The following is a 17,569-nucleotide window of genomic DNA, read 5'->3' as shown; positions in this document are numbered from 1 at the left end:
ACTAGTCTTGCATGGAAAAGCTCAGGGACTGCTCTCAGGCCCTGAGTTTAAACCTCAAGACTGTCTCCCTGCAAAAAAAAAAAAACAAAAGGAGGCCGGGAGTTTGGCCTAGTGGTTAAAGTGCTTACCTAGCATGCATGAAGATCCGGGTTCGATTCCTCAGTACCACATACATAGACAAAAGCCGGAAGTGGTGCTGAGGCTCAAGTGGTAGAGCTCAAGCCTTGAGAAAGTCCAAGGACAGTGCTCAGGCCCTGAGCTCAAGCCCAGGACTGGCAAAAAAAAAAAAAAAAGGGAGTGGTGAGTTCGGCCTAGAGGTACAGTGTTTACCTAGGATGTGATTCCAAGAGGCATGATTCCTCAGTACCATATACACATCAAAAGCCAGAAGTGGTGTTATGGCTCAAGTGGTGAAGTTCTAATTTTGAAGACAATGCTCAGGCCCTGAGTTCAAGCCCCAGGACCGGCTAAATAAAATAGCCCCCCCACCAAATAGGCCAAAAAAAAAAAAAAAAGCATTTTGGAAGGGGTCATTATTGAAAGTCAAATGTTGCAAGGGACAGGCCCAGGAGTGTAGCCTAGTGATAGAGTGCTTGCCTAGCATACACAAAGCCCTGGGTCTGATTTCTCAGTATCACATACTCTAAAAAATCCGTAAGTGGTGTTGTGGCTCAAGTGGCAGAGTTCTAGCCTTGAGTAAAAACAAGTGTCCAAGGACAGTGCCCAGGCCCTGAGTTCAAACTCCAGGACTGGAGCCAAAAAAAAAAAATTACTAGGGACAGAAGAAGATAGAAAAGGGAGAGGCCTATGAAGAGACAGAAAGCGGCCTACTTACAGAGCAGGCTAGACTCTACCACTTGAGCTACAACGCCACTTCTGGCCTTTTCTGTGTATATGGTACCGAGGAATCGAACCCAGGGCTTCGGTGCCTGCTGGTCAAATACTCTACCACTAGGCCCGCCCCCTGGCTTTGAGTGGCTTCCAGTTCCACCAATCACAAGCCTCCTGTAGAAGTCAAGCTGAGGCACAGGGCAGGCGTACCTAAGATGCAGACGGGGGCATCTAGGGTCTGGTTGGGTTCATCAGGCTGGGAGAGAACGTTTCCTGGGTCTGACTTGACACCTGTGACCGGAGCAAGGCCTCGGGAAGCAGGGGGTAACCCCTGTATTCGTAGAGATGCCTAGAGCCGACGTGGAGATCCGCAGAGTGGAGCGGAAGGGGCTGGTAGATTGACAGCTCCCTGCCGCAAGTTATCGGCCATAAGAGGCGGGGTTGCGCGCTGTCAATCAAAGGAAGGAGCGGTCAACTGTCAATCAATACCACGGCTTAGGATATCCAGCTAAGGGTGCTTCCAAGAAAGACCTAACGGGACTTTCCCATTCGAGTCAGAACTCATCCGACTCGGGCCAGTTTGGCTCTAGGATCTGTGTCCCTATGACATCACAAATGTTCATAGACCAGTAAATGCGAGGAGTGGACGAGCGAGGAGGACTGACCGCTCCCGTCACCCGTCCCGCCAGTCCCCGCTTGGTGGTCCTCGCCCTGCTTCTCTGCTTCTTCCGCGGGAGCCCTACCGCGGAATCAGATGCCCGAATCAGACTCTCTGTCTTGCCGGATTCCGAGTCCCTTCCCATACCGTCTGGGAAGTGTGTGTGTGTAGTCTTCCGGTTTGTTTACGAACGGTGACAGCAACCGGAAGTCGCCACCAAACTTGCCCTCGGTTGGCCAATAGCCTGCAGCGTGGCCTAATGGGAATTGTAGTTTTCAGGCTCGTAACTGCTGCCCTTGACCCCTGATTGGTCCTCGGCCTTATGGGAAATGTAGTGCCGATCCTCCACTGCCCCGTTTTTCCTTACGAACTGCGTTAACGCCAAGGACTCCATTTCCCGTCATGCCCAGTCCCACCCGCCCAGGGCGCCAGACGGTGTTGATCAGTGGCAACTGAAACAACGATTCCCATCAGGCATCTGACTCTCCGTTTGCATTGCCCGACGGGAATGGTAGTTCCCAAACGGCCTAGTTCCAGCGATTGGAACGACGATTCCCATCAAGCACCTCGCCCACCGTTTACAGCGGCCGTCCTTCTCCCTTATGGGAAATGTAGTCAGAGTCGCCGGCTCTTCTCCCCGCGCCTTACGGAGCGAGCGAACGCCGAAGACTCCATTTCCCGTCGTGCCCCACCACCAGCCGGCCGCGCCGACCATCTTGTTCCGCCCCGCGCAGCCCTTAAGATGGCAGCGGGGGGGACGGTGAAGGTTGTCGCCGGGCCGCCAGGGCTCTAGCCTCCCGTCTGGCCCCCTCCCCCCCGTCCCGCCCCCTCCCCCCCCGTCCCGCTCCTCCCCGGACCATGGACCTGCACACCGCCGTGTACAATGCCGCCCGCGACGGCAAGCTACAGCTGCTGCAGAAGCTGCTGGGCGGCCGGGGCCGCGAGGAGCTGGAGGAGTTGACGGGCGCGCTGGCGGGCGGGGGCACGCCGCTGCTCATCGCCGCGCGCCGCGGCCACCTGGACGTGGTGGAGTTCCTGGTGGACCGGTGCGGCGCGGACGTGGAGGCCGGCGGCTCGGTGCACTTTGACGGCGAGACGATCGAGGGCGCGCCGCCGCTGTGGGCCGCGTCGGCGGCCGGGCACCTGCCGGTGGTGCGCAGCCTGCTGCGGCGCGGGGCGTCGGTGAACCGCACCACGCGCACCAACTCCACGCCGCTGCGCGCCGCCTGCTTCGACGGCCACCTGGACGTGGTGCGCTACCTGGTGGGCGAGCACCAGGCCGACCTGGAGGTGGCCAACCGGCACGGCCACACCTGCCTCATGATCTCCTGCTACAAGGGCCACCGCGAGATCGCACGCTACCTGCTGGAGCAGGGCGCGCAGGTGAACCGGCGCAGCGCCAAGGGCAACACGGCGCTGCACGACTGCGCCGAGTCCGGCAGCCTGGAGATCCTGCAGCTGCTGCTCGGCCGCCGCGCGCGCATGGAGCGGGACGGCTACGGCATGACCCCGCTGCTGGCCGCCAGCGTCACGGGCCACACCAACATCGTGGAGTTCCTTATCCAGCCGCAGCCGGGCCTGGAGCGGGGACCCGGCGGGGGCTCGGGGGACGAGGACGAGGAAGGAGCGGCGGCGGCGGCGATGGCAGACGGCGACCCCGACGCCCCCGTGGTGGAGAGCTGCTGCCCCACCAGCCGCGAGGCCGCCGTGGAGGCCTTGGAGCTGCTGGGCGCCACGTACGTGGACAAGAAGCGCGATCTGCTGGGCGCCCTGAAGCACTGGCGCCGGGCGATGGAGCTGCGGCACCAGGGCGGCCAGTACCTGCCCAAGCCGCAGCCCCCGCAGCTGGTGCTGGCCTACGGCTACGCCCGCGAGGTGAGCACGGTGCAGGAGCTGGAGGCGCTCATCACCGACCCCGACGAGATGCGCATGCAGGCGCTGCTGGTCCGCGAGCGCATCCTGGGCCCCTCGCACCCCGACACCTCCTACTACATCCGCTACCGCGGCGCCGTCTACGCCGACTCCGGCAACTTCCAGCGCTGCATCGGCCTGTGGAAGTACGCGCTGGACATGCAGCAGAGCCACCTGGAGCCCCTGAGCCCCATGACGGCCAGCAGCTTCCTGTCGTTCGCCGAGCTCTTCTCCTACGTGCTGCAGGAGCGATCGGCCAAGGGCGGCCCCGGCCCGCACGTGGGCTTCTCCGATCTCATGGGCGTGCTGAGCAAGGGCGTGCGAGAGGTGGAGCGCGCCCTGCAGCTAACCAGGGAGCCCGGCGACTCCGGCCAGTTCACCAAGGCGCTGGCCATCATCCTGCACCTGCTGTACCTGCTGGAGAAGGTGACGTGCACCCCGAGTCAGGAGCACCTCAAGCACCAGACGGTCTACCGCCTGCTCAAGTGTGCACCGCGCGGCAAGAATGGCTTCACCCCGCTGCACATGGCTGTGGACAAGGACACCACCCACGTGGGGCGCTACCGCGTGGGCCTCTTCCCGTCCCTCCCCGTGGTCCGGGTGCTGCTGGACTGCGGCGCCGACCCCGACAGCCGCGACTTCGACAACAACACCCCGCTGCACATCGCCGCGCAGAACAACTGCCCCGCCATCATCAGCGCGCTGGTGGAGGCCGGCGCCCACCTAGACACCACCAACGCCTTCAGGAAGACCCCGCTCGAGCTGCTGGCCGGAGAGATGCTGGCCACGGGCGCCCTGCAGCCCTTCAACCACGTGTCGCTGCAGTGCCTGGCCGCCCGCGCCCTGCACCGGAACAAGATCCCCTACAAAGGCATCATCCCCGAGGACCTGGAGGCCTTCATCGAGCTGCACTGAGCGGGGACGTGGGGACTGCACAGCGTCCCCTCCCTCCGCGGCCACACGCCTGCCCCGGGCTCCTGCCGGAGAGAAGGTGCTGGTGGGGACCCCACGCAAGGCCAAAGCCACTGTCCAAAAGTCCCCCGTCCCGGGCGCCTGCTAGAAGTGAGAAAGTGACCCCCCCATGTCATCCCTTCCCATCATGGTCACAGTGCTGGGCCGCCGCCGCTTAGTGTGCGTGGGTTTGCCGTTTCTGTAGTGAGCCGGTAGGCGGCCAGTTACACAAAGGCCCTGCCGTTTTGTTGATGTTCTTTGTTTGTTTGTTTGATGGAGTGAGCATTTCTGGTGGTGCCCAGTGCCCAGTGCCCAGAATGCCAAGGCCCCCGTGGGGTGACAGGAGAGCTGCCTGGCAGTCCCCAAAGCCAGCCCCAGCGTGTTTAGGGAGCCCAGGCTCAGGCACACTGGGCCTCCATCCGCCCTCCGGCACCCAGTGCCTTTGTGTGTGTTCAGACTCTTCTATTTATTGTTATTATTAATTATTTATGCACAACATGGAGTGGGCTTAGCTCATGAGGAGGCAGCAGGCCCTCCAGACCCTTCCACACTCAGCCCACAGGGCCGAGTTGACCCCATAGGTGGCTGTCTGGGCTCTGGTTCGCATTAAAATGTGGGTGCCTGAACAGAGCTGCCTGGTGTGTCCTTATGCGGTGGTGGGGATGAGGGGGGACCCTGGTGGAGTCCACTTCCTTCCCCCACCCCCTAGAGCACCCCACTTTCCAAGTTCCCCTTCAGCCCAGGGAGGACAGATGAGACCGGACTTGGAGCCTCAGCTGGGTTCCAGGGCGGACAGGATGGATTTCAGTCAAGCACCATCTCAGGGCAGCCCTGTGAGGCCACCCCGCCAGTGAGCATCTATTGAGCGCTGACTGTATGCATCTGTGCCACGTGCCAGCCACTTCAGCTGGGCAAAGGAGGAGGCTGTTGAAAGATAATCAGCACGCTGGCCGAGGACAAGCAGCATGGAAACACAGCAGAGACTCGAACCCAGGGCCATCACACTGCACTGCTTGAGCTCCACAGAGAAACCTGAATGTGGGTGGCACAGCACCCCCCTGTCCCCCACCCCCTATGCTGCCACAGTGCTCAGCCTTCCCCCACAGCCTCCTTCCCTGGTGCTCTGCCAGGACACTGACCCCGAACAAAGCCAGGAGATCTAGACCAAGTACTTAAAAAAAAACCCAAGCAGACACCAGTAGCTCACCCAGTCACTCAGGAAACTGAGATCTGAGGATCAAGATTTGAAGCCACACTAGGTAAAAAAAAGTCCATATAACCACCAAAAAATCAGAAGTAGAGCTGTGGCTCAAGTGGTAGGCTGCCAGCCTTGAGCAATGAAGATTAAAGGACAGTGCCCAGGCTCTGAATTACAGCCTGTGTTGCTCAAGCACAAAGAAAAGAAAAGGTTAAGCCCATTCCTTCTAAAAAGGCCATCAGACAACCCAGGCAGGCGAAGGTTGATCCAGGAAACGTGCAGGCAGCTTGGCCCCACTCAGGCCTAGTTCTTGGTGGGGTGTCCCCACTATTATGACGGGGCAGAGAATCAAAAGATATCCTTTACTTCTCCCATGCGGAGAGCACACATGAACCTCACCTGGACCCGTCAGGGTCTAGCAAACTGCCCCACCAGGCCTGGCTCAGCTGTAGGATTGGGCTTCAGGTGTAGCTCAGGGTCTGTCAGTGTGGATGGGGCCTGAGCTCAAACTCCACCAATCAGAATGCGGGCTGCGGTGGTTACTGGTACAGTTGATTGGTGAAGAAATCAGAATCGGATGACCAGTGGCCACCCAAGTCCACACAGCCAGGGGGACTGAGCCTTTTACACTGCAGCACCCGGGGGCCCCGTCCTCCGGGGGGGGGCGGTGTTCAGGATTGAGTCAGGGCTTTGTTTGCGGGGGGGGGGGGGGATATCAGGAGGCAGGCAGCTCACCCCCACTTAGGGAAGGAGCCGCAGTCTCCTGCTTCCGGCCCTGGTGTCCAGGCTGGCCGCAATGGAAGTCCTGCTTGCCCTTTGCCTTTCAGCTGAGTCCTCAGCACCCCTATCTTGGGCATGAGCTGCACCCTAAACTCCCTAAGCCCAAAGAGAGACAGGGAAATAAGATGAGGGAATGAAGGCTGTTTGCCCACAGGAACCAAGAGCAGGGCCTTCCAGCACATTACAGCAGTGGGGTGGGGGGTGGGGGGCTGCCCCTGGCTGAAGATAGCTAGGCAGGCGGGCAGAGCAGTGCCCGAGTGAGCCAAGAACAAGCATCTGTCACCATCTGCAGCAGCAAGCTGGAGACCTGGGCACTAGGCCTCCGTGCCAGCGGCTGCCCACCTCAGCTCTCCAGATACCTGCCCACCAGGGCCAGCCATGTCTAGCGTCCACCCTAACTTCCACAGATTCCCCCCTCCCATGGTGAGCCCCCAAGATCACAGAAGTTTAAAAGAACACTTGGAGTTTTCACATGCCAGAAAACTTTCCTTCTCTGTGTGGCCCAGGCTGGCCTAGAACTCCTGATCCTCCTGCCTCAGTCTCCCCAGAGCTGGGAGAGGAAAGGCTGCTGACAGACCCCAGAGTGCACCCCGGCCCTGTTGGAGATATTGAGGCCCCCAGAGGGACAGGGACAGGCAGTGGGAGCTCCCTGTGCACCCCCCAGCCTGAGAATCCCAGAAAACACGTAAGTTCCCTCTGCAAGTCACCTCCCTAGGCTATAAAAAGGCCTGGCTACAGGTCAGGTTAAAAATAAAGCACCCCACCCAGCACTGGGTCACTCGAGTGGCATCTGTGAGTCACTCGAGCCCGGGGTTGTGAGGGACACTGCCTGGCCAGGCCTGTGCTCAAGGTGGGGGGTGGGGGGGTTGTCAGCTCTGTCTGGGCTCCAGTTTTCTGAACCACTCCCAGGGGTTGAGTTCTGCTCTCTCGTGTCATTTGAGTCTTCAGTCTGGGCAGGTGATGTTGGGCAGTTGGCACTGACCCACTGTGCCTGTTTCCCTGCCTGCAGAGCAGGGAAGGCCACCATGGTGATCCCTCTTTGGGGAGAGTTCCAGGCCTGTCATCCGGTCACTGACCGGGGCCGGAGTCACAGGCAGGGAGCAGGGCAAAGCCTGGAGCTGCTGCCCCCTGGTGGTCATGCTGGCTCATCGCAGCCCCTTGGGCCCAGCCAAAACCATGGCTGTTGGGATTGAAACGGATGTTCAGGGGAACCCTCAGCGAATGCAGGGTCCTAGAGAATGTGGCAAGAGCCAGGAACAATCCAGACAGTGGGTCACACAAAGGCCCTGGGGTTACAGGGAGCGTGGAGGCTGTGGAGGCATGTTGTGGGAAGAGGAAGTTGGTGTCGGGTGAGAACAGGTGTGTCTGATCATGTGGGGTCATTATGCCCTGGGGCAGGCCTGGGTATGAAGCCTCCAGGAAGGAGGGGTCCCGAGGGTCTTTGAGTTCCCTGCTGGAGGCACCTTAGCCTGTGCAGCCATAGCCCCTCCAGCCTTCCTTCTGAGTCCCCAGTTCCTATCTGCTGAGCAAGGCCAGGCCCTGCTGGCTTCGGGCTTCTGGGTCAGGATGACCCTGGCAATGCCTGGCAGGGCTCCAAGCCTGGATGGGTGGGGGGGAGGGGGCAGACTGAGGATCAGCTGGGCTCCTTGTGGATGTTGGGGGCACAGACATGACCTGCTCCACAAGGATGAGGTGGCATGGGCACTCCGTCTGATGCTCCCCCCACTCCCAGCTGCCCAGCGCTGGCCCCAGGTGGTCAGGCCCTGCCTCTGCCTGGCCTTCACGCTGTCCTCCCAGCCATGACCACCAGAGGACGCCTATGAGCAGAGCCTGTCCCTCCCTCTGTCCACTGCCCTCTGAGACGCCCCCTTCCTCCCTGCAGCTCCAAGGGCCCTGCAGGACTCGCCCCACCCCCTCTCTGCCCTTTCTCATGGCTCCACCAACATGCTGGGCTCCATCCTGCCCCAGGGCCTTGGCATGTGTGCTGGCTTTTCCCAATGTAAGACCCCCGACTCAGCGGGACGTCTTTCAGACGGAGCCCCCTTCCCAAGGAACAGCGAGTCACGCAGTCGGATGCAAAAAGCAAGAGGTTTATTCAGGAACACGAGCGCCCGGGCCGACAAAGCCTCCTAGGAGACTTTGCGCGCCGAGGCCTGGGGAAGAGGGGTATTTATGGGTAGCAGAAGCACGGTTACAGAAGCAGAAGCGTAATTACAGGGTAGGGGTCGGTTAACTTCAAATAAGGCTAGGAGTTTACTTTGGGCAGTAGTGGAATTTCTCACTTAGCTAGAAGAGGGCGGACGTGCCTTTCATCTGGATTTACAACCTTATCAGCCTCATCCACAAACATCCTGCGGGGCTGCTTTTTAACTTCTTTTGTTGGGCAACAGCAGTTACAGTACAGCCGTAGCCGGGGTCTCACTAATATTGGCTGCAGCTGCACTTTTCACCAGGACCAGATCTTCTTCCTCTAGGTCTAGACTGAGCACTACCAGCCCTCTGGCCTCTCCCAGAATTCTCCCTCTTGGGCCGTTCCCTGCTTAGTCCCTACTTTGTTTGAGTGGAAATCTCTTCACGGGCTTCCTCGTTTCATGGGTCATTTCCCCACCCAACCCTTTCCTCTTGAATTTGTGACACGGGCCTCACATACAGACCAGGCTGGTCTGGGACTCGCACTGCTGCCCTGACCATCTGTCAGTGCTGAGATTACAGGCACACACCCCACACCTGGGCCTTGTTCTTTCCCCGCTGGCCCCAAGAACAGGACACCCATCCTGGCTCTTTTCCCTCCAGGCCCGGGGTAAGTGTGGCACCCAGCAGGTGCTCGATCCATGCTGGTGGAGGGAGCCCAGGGCCAGCTCAGGGCCCCTCTCTGCACAAAGGTCAGCCACAGTGGGCCTGGCCCCTCCCCAAGTCAGCTCTGAGGGCGGGCGCTCCAGGTTTCACTTCTGGGGCTGAGGAAGGGGAAAAGGTGAGGCACAGTGAGGCTGCAGGACTGAAATAGCAAGTGATGCAAACCTTGGGTGACTCACTGGGGCCTGGGGCCTCCTGTGGCCGTGGAGCGTGGGCACCGACCTAAAGGTCCGGCTGCTGACCTGGCCCAGAGGCCACATCATGGCGGGTTCCCCTTCCCAGCTGGCCTATCTCCCCATTACCTTGGCTTTCTTTATCTCCCCTCCCTGAGTGACTGCAGGAGCCAGAATTCAATGCCTGCAGCCTCTGTTTCCTCATCTGTAGGACAGACCTCCCCCCACACCTCATTAAAGCTGTCCTGAAGGTCTCTGGGGAGCAGGGGTGGATTTGATGCATTAGATCCAGGGATGGGGTGGCCATATCCAAAAAGAAATGTACTCTCTGCCTGGCTCGTGTACGTGTGGGCCCTCTGTACATCACCTTCATCATAACAGCTACAAGCCAGGCGCAGTGGCTCACGCCTGTCATCCCAGCTACTCAGGAGGCTGAGATCTGAGGATCGAGGTTCAAAGCCAGCCCAGGCAAAAAAAAAGTCTTTGAAAGGGCTGGGAGTTTGGCCTACTGGTAAAGTGCTTGCCTAGCATGCATGAAGACCCAGGTTTGATTCCTCGGTACCACATACATAGAAAAACCTGGAAGCGGTGCTGTGGCTTAAGTGGTAGAACACTGGCCTTGAGGAAGACCCAAGGACAGTGCTCAGGCTCTGAGTTCAAGCCCCAGGACTGGCCAAAAAAAAAAAAAGTCTTTGAGACTCTTTATCTCCAATGAACCACCAGAAAACCACAGGTGTTGTGGCTCAGAGGTGCACTGGTGTCTTACTCTATCTCCTGTGGCCAGGTATCTGGACTCTTAGCCGTTTACGATTACTCTATCTCTGGGTGTTAGCTGTTTCCATGGTTACTACCACACACCCTGTTCCAGTGGTTTTATCTCTTATGGTCACACGCCCTTAGGTATGTTTCCCTGGTGATATACTTCTTCAAATGTTTCATCCCATTGTTTTCATTCTAATCGTATTCATTATGTTAGTATTTTCACGTCAGATTCGTTACTATTTTCATTAAGTTAGTATTTTCACATCACTCCTCCCTGTTCTACCTTCACATCTTTATGCTCATTACATTTATACACCATGAAATTTTACACAGCCATTAGAATAGAATTATATCACTCAGAGGGAAATGCATGAACAAATCCATGTTAAGTGAGGTAAGCCATGCAACAAGAAACAAATAGCCATTGTTTTCTCTTGTATGGGGAAGCTAGATCGGAAAGACATGAGAAATTATACAGGGCGCTAGGCATTCACACACAACGAGACCAAAGGATATTCTTAGGGGAGGAACTTGATCACAGAAAAATTTATATACATGGGGCCGGGAGCATGGCCTTGTGGTAGAGTGCTGGACTAACATACACAAAGCTCTGGGTTCGATTCCTCAGTACCACATACACAGAAAGAGCTGGAAGTGGTGCTGTGGCTCAAGTGGTAGAGCGCTAGCCTTGAGCAAGTCTAAGGGGCCAGTCCTGGGGCTTGAACTCAGGGCCTGAGCACTGTCCCTGAGACTTTTCAAGATTACCGCTTTACCACTTGAGCCATGGAGCCGGGAGAGTGGTGGAGTGCTAGCCTTGAGCAAAAGAAGTCCCGGGGATGGTGTCCAGGCTCTGAGTTCAAGCCCCAGGACTAGCCAAAAAATAAATAAATATAGATAGATAGACAGAGAGATATATAGGTTAGGTAAACAAGAAGTAAACTGATTTTCAGGTAAGAAAGCAGAGTCTCACGGGGGAAGAGGAGAAAGTAGGAGAAAATGGGGAGGGTGACACTGTTCAAAAAGAAATGGGGGCCGGGAGTTTGGCCTAGTGGTAGAGTGCTTGCCAAGCATTCATGAAGATCCAGGTTCAATTCCTTGGTACCACATATACAGAAAACTCAGAAGTGGTGCTGAGGCTCAAGTGGCAAAGCCCTAGCCTTGAGGAAAAAGCCCAAGGACAGTGCTCAGGTCCTGAGTTGAAGGCCCAAGACTAGCCAGAAGAAAAAAGAAAGAAATTTATTCATTACCTGAATTATGAGACTATACAACCACTCTGTACATCACTTTTACAATAAAATTTAAATCAAATGCTGGGTATGATGGCTCATGCCTGTAATCCTAAAAATGCAGGAGGCTGAGATCTGAGGATCTCAGTTCAAAGCCAGCCCGGGCACTAAAGTCCATGAGACCCTTAATTTTGAATTAACCACCAGAAAACTGGGAAGTGGTGCTGTGGCTCAAAGAGTACAGTGGTAGCCTTGAACTTAAGAGCTCAGGGACAGTGCCCAGGCCCAGAGTTCAAGCCCTATTACCAAAAAAAAAAAAAAGAAGAAGCAGGGGTTCAGAGAACTGAGACTTGACACCTGACAGTGGTATTTGAGCCCAGGCTTGATGGGAGGAGACAGCCCACTGCCCTGCCCAAACAGAAAACTGTAGTAGGAATTATCCACCTCTCCCTGGGTCTTTTTCTTCCCATTTCCCCGGCCTTAGCAGTCAACTTTACTGAAATGCAAATGGTGTCCCCCAAAGACTACATTTCCCAGAAGCCCCTGCAGCAGGGGTGGGGCAGGGAGATGAGAGTATAACACTCATGTCTGATTTCTGACTTTAAAGCATGGGGTTGCTAGCCGGGATTGAGAAGGGTGGAAGAATTGCTCAATAAATATTTATTATAATAAGATGTCCAAGTCTCTTCCTGTAAAAACACCGCCCTCTGGACAGCATTTTCCTCTGCCAGTGGGGGTGGCTGGGGGGGGCACCAGGTCCCCCAAAGCCCAGGCAGGTGGAATGCACAAGGTTCCCCAAGCCCCAGGCTGGAATGCAGCCAGGCTCCCAGGCAGAGCCTGATCAGCTCTGGTCATTTGGTCTGTCCACTTTTGGGGGTGATGCGTCTTCTTGGGGTGCTGGGACCCCCCTCTGGTTCCACATGTGGTTGTTGAGCCCCAGCTGCACCATCTGAGCGTGGTGGATAATGAGGGGCTGTGGTCCGGGTGTCTGAGGAGGGACTGTGGGGGCTGGAGGCCCAGTGGGGGGCTGGGGAAAGGAAGGGGGCTGCAGGAAGGCCGGTGATGGGGTGCCCGCTGGCCATGGGTAGGACTGTGTCTGCGGACGGCCTGGCTGAGTAGGAAAGGGGGGCAGCTGGCCCTGAGAAGGCATTTGAGGGGGGCAAGGCGTGTGAGCCTCCAGCAGCAGGCTGCTCCCCAGTGCCTCCTGGAGAGCGTGGATCTGGGCCTGGGGGCCCCCCCAGACCCCTGGGCGACCGGCCTGGGCTGTGTGGCCGTGGGACTGGTGGCGCTGCAGGCGCAGGGCGCGGGCCCGCTGTTCCCGGGCCCAGTGTGCGCGGCGCGCCCGCAGCCGGTGTGGCGCAAAGGTGTTAGCCACCTTCCTGGCAAAGATGGCAGAGCGCTCTTCCAGCGGCACCAGGCCGGCCAGCAGGCTGGTGGCATCGGAGCCCAGCTGTGCCTCGGAGGCCTCGAGGGGCAAGAAGGGGACGACGCAGTCCTGGCGGCCCAGCTGCGTGAGGCTGCTCATGAGAGCCTGGTTCACCTGGTGCAGCCCCAGCTGGCTGTCGAAGGAGGCCGTGAGCAGCAGAATGAGGAAGCCCGAGTGGTCGATGGCGTCTTGCAGGCACTGCAGCTCCCCTCGGCCCGGCACCTGGAAATCCTCACAAAACGTGGCTCCATCCGGCACCCCGAGGGCCTCCAGGCGTTCCCGGACGCGAAGGGCCACGTGCTCATCCGCTCTGGTGTGCAAAACCACGAAGTTATAGAACTTCTGTCCTGCTGGGTCTGCGTGGAAGTCCCAAGAGGAAGAGGAGGCCGAGAAAGAGGCTGAGGAGGAGGAGGAGGAGGCTGGAGGGAAGGAGGCTGGGGAGGAGGCTGGAGGGAAGGAGGCTGAGGAGGAGGCTGGGGAGGAGGAGGCTGGAGGGAAGGAGGCTGAGGAGGAGGAGGCTGGAGGGAAGGAGGCTGGAGGGAAAGAGGATACAGGAAGGGAGGCTGGGGAGGAAGAAGAGGCCTGGGGACCAGAACTCAGTGCAGCAGGAGTAGGCTCTGGTGCGGGCAGGATGGAGGAAGCCGCCAGGCAGGGCCGGGCATTGGGCCCGGTGGCCTCTCCAGGATCCTGGGATGGCATGGGATCTTCCCTAGCGCTAGGACTGTCCGTGGGGTCCAGGCTGGCCGAGGGGAGTGATGTGGGTTTGGGGCACACCCGGGTCGTCTCCAGTGAGACCTGGGAGCCCCCAGCTGGAGGCACCACAAAGTCTGCAGCGATGGAAGCCGGGGCCACCCCGGGGTGTCCTGAGCTGGGGTACAGCTGCTCCGGGTCCAGGGGCTCCACGGACGAGGGCCAGCTCACCTCCTCTGGCTCCTGGCAGCCCCTGGGCCCACGCCAGGGCTCCGGGCTGCCCCGGGCCTCCACACACAGCTTGCTGGGCCCGTGGGTGCCCCGCTGTGGGCCCAGGAAGGGCAGCGTGGGGGACTGGCTGATCTCTAGCTCCAGGCCCACAGAGCCGGGGCTGCCGCTGGACCGCAGGGAGCGTGCGTGGCTCCAGCCAGACAGGGCACTGATGGGCCAGGGCTGGCTGCGGCCCCCCGGGGGCGGAGGCGAGGGAGGGGAGAGGTCGCCCCGATCGGACTGCAGCGGCTGGAAGCCCCCCATGTCAGCCACCATAGGCCACCCACAGCGGGCCCGGGCCTCGTTCCGCAGCTCATCCAGCCGGCGGTCACCGTGGGAATCCAGGACCTGGAGGGCCTTCCAGTAGGCCGTGTCCCGAGCGGACTCCGGGCACAGCTTCTCCTCCGCCAGCAGGTGATACAGGCGAGCCACGGCCCACGACACATCCGGGGTTTCTCCCGTGGCCTGGGGGCCATCCACGCCGACCCACGCCCGAGCCATGTGGTCCTCTGCTGCATCAGCCTCCGGGCCCAGCGCCAGCAGCACCATGGCGTGCAGGACATCGGCACCCGGGCAGCCTGGCCCGCGCGTGCTGCTCAGTTTGTGCTTCAGGCCAATCAGCTTGTCCGGGCCAGCAGCCTTCAGAACCTGCAGGACACCGGCAAGGGATGGGCCCAGGCTGGCCATGGACGAGGGAGGAAGTCGCAGCCCGCAGCTTCAGCTGGTGGCGGCATGGTCCACGCCCGACCTTCTGCACGCTTCCAGGACATGAGCACACCTGCGGGGACAGGAGGGGATGCGCTGACCACCCAGGGCCTCTGCCTGTCTCCCTGGCCTTGGACAACCCACGGTGGTGTACCCACAAAACACAGAGACGGTCACTTCCCCAAAGTTCACACAACCAAGGAGAGACAGAGCTGAGATTTGAACCTAGGTCACTGGGCTCTGTGGGCTCTGTGGCCGAGCCACAAGGCCACACTCTGGAGGACCGCAAGGGCCCCGGCTCATCGCTGGCTGGGTTACAGGGAACTGAGTGGCAGAAAGTTCTAAGCCTGTGCCGGGCCCTGGTGGCCCACACCTGTCATCCCAGCTACGCAGGAGCCTGAGATCTGAGGATCGCAGCTCCAAGCCTGCTCAGGCAAAAGTCTGTGAGACTCTTGCCTCCACGGAACCACCAGAAACCCACAAGTGGCGCTGTGGCTCAAAGTGGTACAGCACTAGCCTTGAGCTGAAGAGCTCGGGGACAGCACCCAGGCCCAGAGTTCAACCCCCACAACTGCCAAAATCATCCTCATCATCATAATTTATCAATCTGTCTGGCACAGTGGCTCAGGTCTACAACACTAGCTACTCAAGAGCCTAAGATCTGAGAAACGCAGTTCAAAGCCTGCCCGGGCACTACAGACCTTGAAACTTTTCTCTCCAATAAACCAGTAGAAAACCAGAAGTGGCACTGCGGCTCAAGGGGTAGGGTGGTAGCCTTGAGCTGAAGAGCTCAGGGACAGTGCGCAGGTCTAGAGTTCAAGTTCCATGACTGACAATAAATAAATAAATAAATCTAGGGCACTCTCCACTGCCACCCTCAGCCCCCAGGGCCCATCTGTCTCTCCCTGTTCCCTCAATCTTCCTCAAAACCACACAGAAATAACCTTGTCCAATGGACTTTTCTTGTGTGTTTTATCTATCCTTTGATTTTATTTTTCTGCTTGAACTCAGGGCATTGTCCTCATGTCCAGTCTTCTTGCTCACGACTGGCACTCTACCATTTGAACCATGCCACTGGACTGGCTTTTTCCTGGTTAACTAAGTAATTGGACATAGAGCTTCACAGACTTTCCCTACCCAGATCTAATGCTCTACCACTAGGCCAAACCCCCGGCCCCAATTGGTTTTTTCTAAATTGGGCTCTTGCTACATTTTCTGAGTTTTTATGCTTGGCCTGCATGTTAGATCTCTGCGTATGCGCTGCGTCCCACCAGCAGTGGGTAACAGAGCAGAGCTGAGGCCTCTTCTGGGCTGAACTGAGTTGTTGAGGTACAGAATATTCCAATCCCCCCAAAAGTATTTGTTGCTGGGCACTGATGACTCCCATCTGTAGTTCCAAGTACTCAAGAGGTGGAGATCTGAGAAAATACATCAGCCTTGGGTTCAAGCCCCAGGTCAGCACCCCCACCCCCACCCCCACCCCCACCACCCCCGCCCCCCGCCCCGCAACACATGCTGGTGGTGGTGGGAGGAAAGAGGGAGAAATCGAAGGACTAACTTGGATATCTGGTCCCTTGGAAAGAACTACTCAGCTCATCTCGGGGTTTCCGTTGGATCAGAACCCCGGCTGTCTGTCTGCAGTATCCACCATCCTATGGGCTCAGCCAGCCTGGGGGGCCAGCTAGGTGAAGAGCAGCAGGTATGGCTGCCAGAACTACTGCCATGGGAGGGGAAAGAAAACCAGCTCTTTCCTGGCTGCACCCGTCCCCGACCCGGCGCTGTGGCACCTGCCCAGAGCCCTGGCCAGCCACAAAGGAGCTTTTGTGTGAAACTCTGGCATTTGGGAAAAATCGAGGGTGAGACCCACCAGGCCTCAGGGGACAAGAAGCTGCCGTACCAACTACTCAGGAGGCTGAGATCCTGAGGATCACGGTTCAAAGCCAGCCCAGACAGGAAAGTCCATGAAACTCTCATCTCCAGGGAACCTCCATCGCAAAGTCCAAAGTGGAACTGTGACTAAAAAGCTAAAAGACAGAGCTCAGGCCCTGAGTTCAAGCCCCAGGGCCGGCACAAGAAATCAATAAATCATTAAGTGGGAAACGAACATGATTATACCATGACTAGCAGAGGTTTGTTTGTTTCTTTTTCTTTTTCTCTTCTTAGACATTTTTCAGGAGCTGAAGGCCTAGAGAAAATGACAAGGCACTTCTTTGACATGTTCAAGGTCCTGAGTTCAAGTCTCTGTGTCATGAGAGGGGGCAGGGATTTTTCAGCCATGTCTGACGTGGTGTCTCCCCAGGTGAAGTGGGCAGTTTCTGAGCACTGCCAGTCCCTGTGGGTATTCTGAGCTGCTCTCAGCACAACAGGAACTGAGAAGAGAAAGTGCCAGAAGGAAGCAGCCTGGGTTGGGCTGCAAAAGTCTAGGGCATGGAGGCGGGGGGGGGGGGGGCAGTTATGGATGCCCTGGGAGGGAGGTGACCCAAGCCTAGATCTCCCAGAGCCAGTCTGGTATCAGGCTGTGCAAAGGTCCTGGGGCAAAATGGAGTGTGGCATGGGTGGGGCAGGTAAACTGGTTGGATGAGAACTAAAAGAACAAGAGGCAGAGAAGGAAGAGGGTGGGCACAGGGTCCTGTGGGCTCAAGGAAAGTGGGAGCCTTGAAAGGCTGTGTGCAGAGGAGGAGGAGGAGGAGGAGGAGGAGGAGAAGGAGGAGGAGGAGCAGGAGGAGGAGGAGGAGCAGGAGCAGGAGGAGGAGGAGATGTGATTCAGTACTCCATCCCTGGCTGCCTCCAGCAGAACAGGCGGGGTGAGGGCCTGATCTATGACCATGGCAGGGAGAACTGAGCTGGTGGGGATGCGGTGCTAGGAAGGGAGAAAGCAGCTGAGGGAGGGCCTAATCTGGAGAGGAGCAGTCAGGATCTGAATGGGAGGAGCGGAGGCTGTGGCGGGGAGGCACTTGGATTTGGCCCTAAGAACCCAAGATGGGGTGTGTGTGTGGGGGGGTAAACCTGGTTCGGGGGTCAAGAGTCTTCCTCCTAGGCTGACCTCTCTCCCTCCTGCTCCTCCTCTGCTCCTGGCTCCCCCACCTCCCCACCCAGGGCCTTCACACAGTCTTCCCCACACTTGTGACTGATGCC

At 58.2% G+C, this 17,569-nt stretch overlaps 2 protein-coding genes across 2 annotated transcripts; one reads left to right on the top strand and one right to left on the bottom strand.

Annotated features, from left to right (window-relative positions):
- The first annotated feature begins 1,482 nt into the window (after positions 1–1,482).
- Fem1a (fem-1 homolog A) lies at positions 1,483–4,396 on the top strand. Its single transcript, XM_090340607.1, has one exon. The coding sequence runs from the start codon at positions 2,348–2,350 to the stop codon at positions 4,313–4,315; it is 1,968 nt and encodes a 655-aa protein (XP_090196733.1). The 5' UTR covers positions 1,483–2,347; the 3' UTR covers positions 4,316–4,396.
- Positions 4,397–11,988: 7,592 nt separating this feature from the next.
- On the bottom strand, positions 11,989–14,505 carry Ticam1 (TIR domain containing adaptor molecule 1). The gene has a single exon (XM_090340595.1). The coding sequence runs from the start codon at positions 14,414–14,416 to the stop codon at positions 12,185–12,187; it is 2,232 nt and encodes a 743-aa protein (XP_090196721.1). The 5' UTR covers positions 14,417–14,505; the 3' UTR covers positions 11,989–12,184.
- Positions 14,506–17,569: the final 3,064 nt, after the last annotated feature.

Source organism: Megascapheus bottae, chromosome 1, assembly GCF_031878675.1.
Source record: "Megascapheus bottae isolate mThoBot1 chromosome 1, mThoBot2.hap1, whole genome shotgun sequence".
Classification (NCBI taxonomy): Eukaryota; Metazoa; Chordata; class Mammalia; order Rodentia; family Geomyidae; genus Megascapheus; species Megascapheus bottae.
Note: the sequence above shows the minus strand (reverse complement) of the source record. Positions and strands in the feature narration are given on the sequence as shown.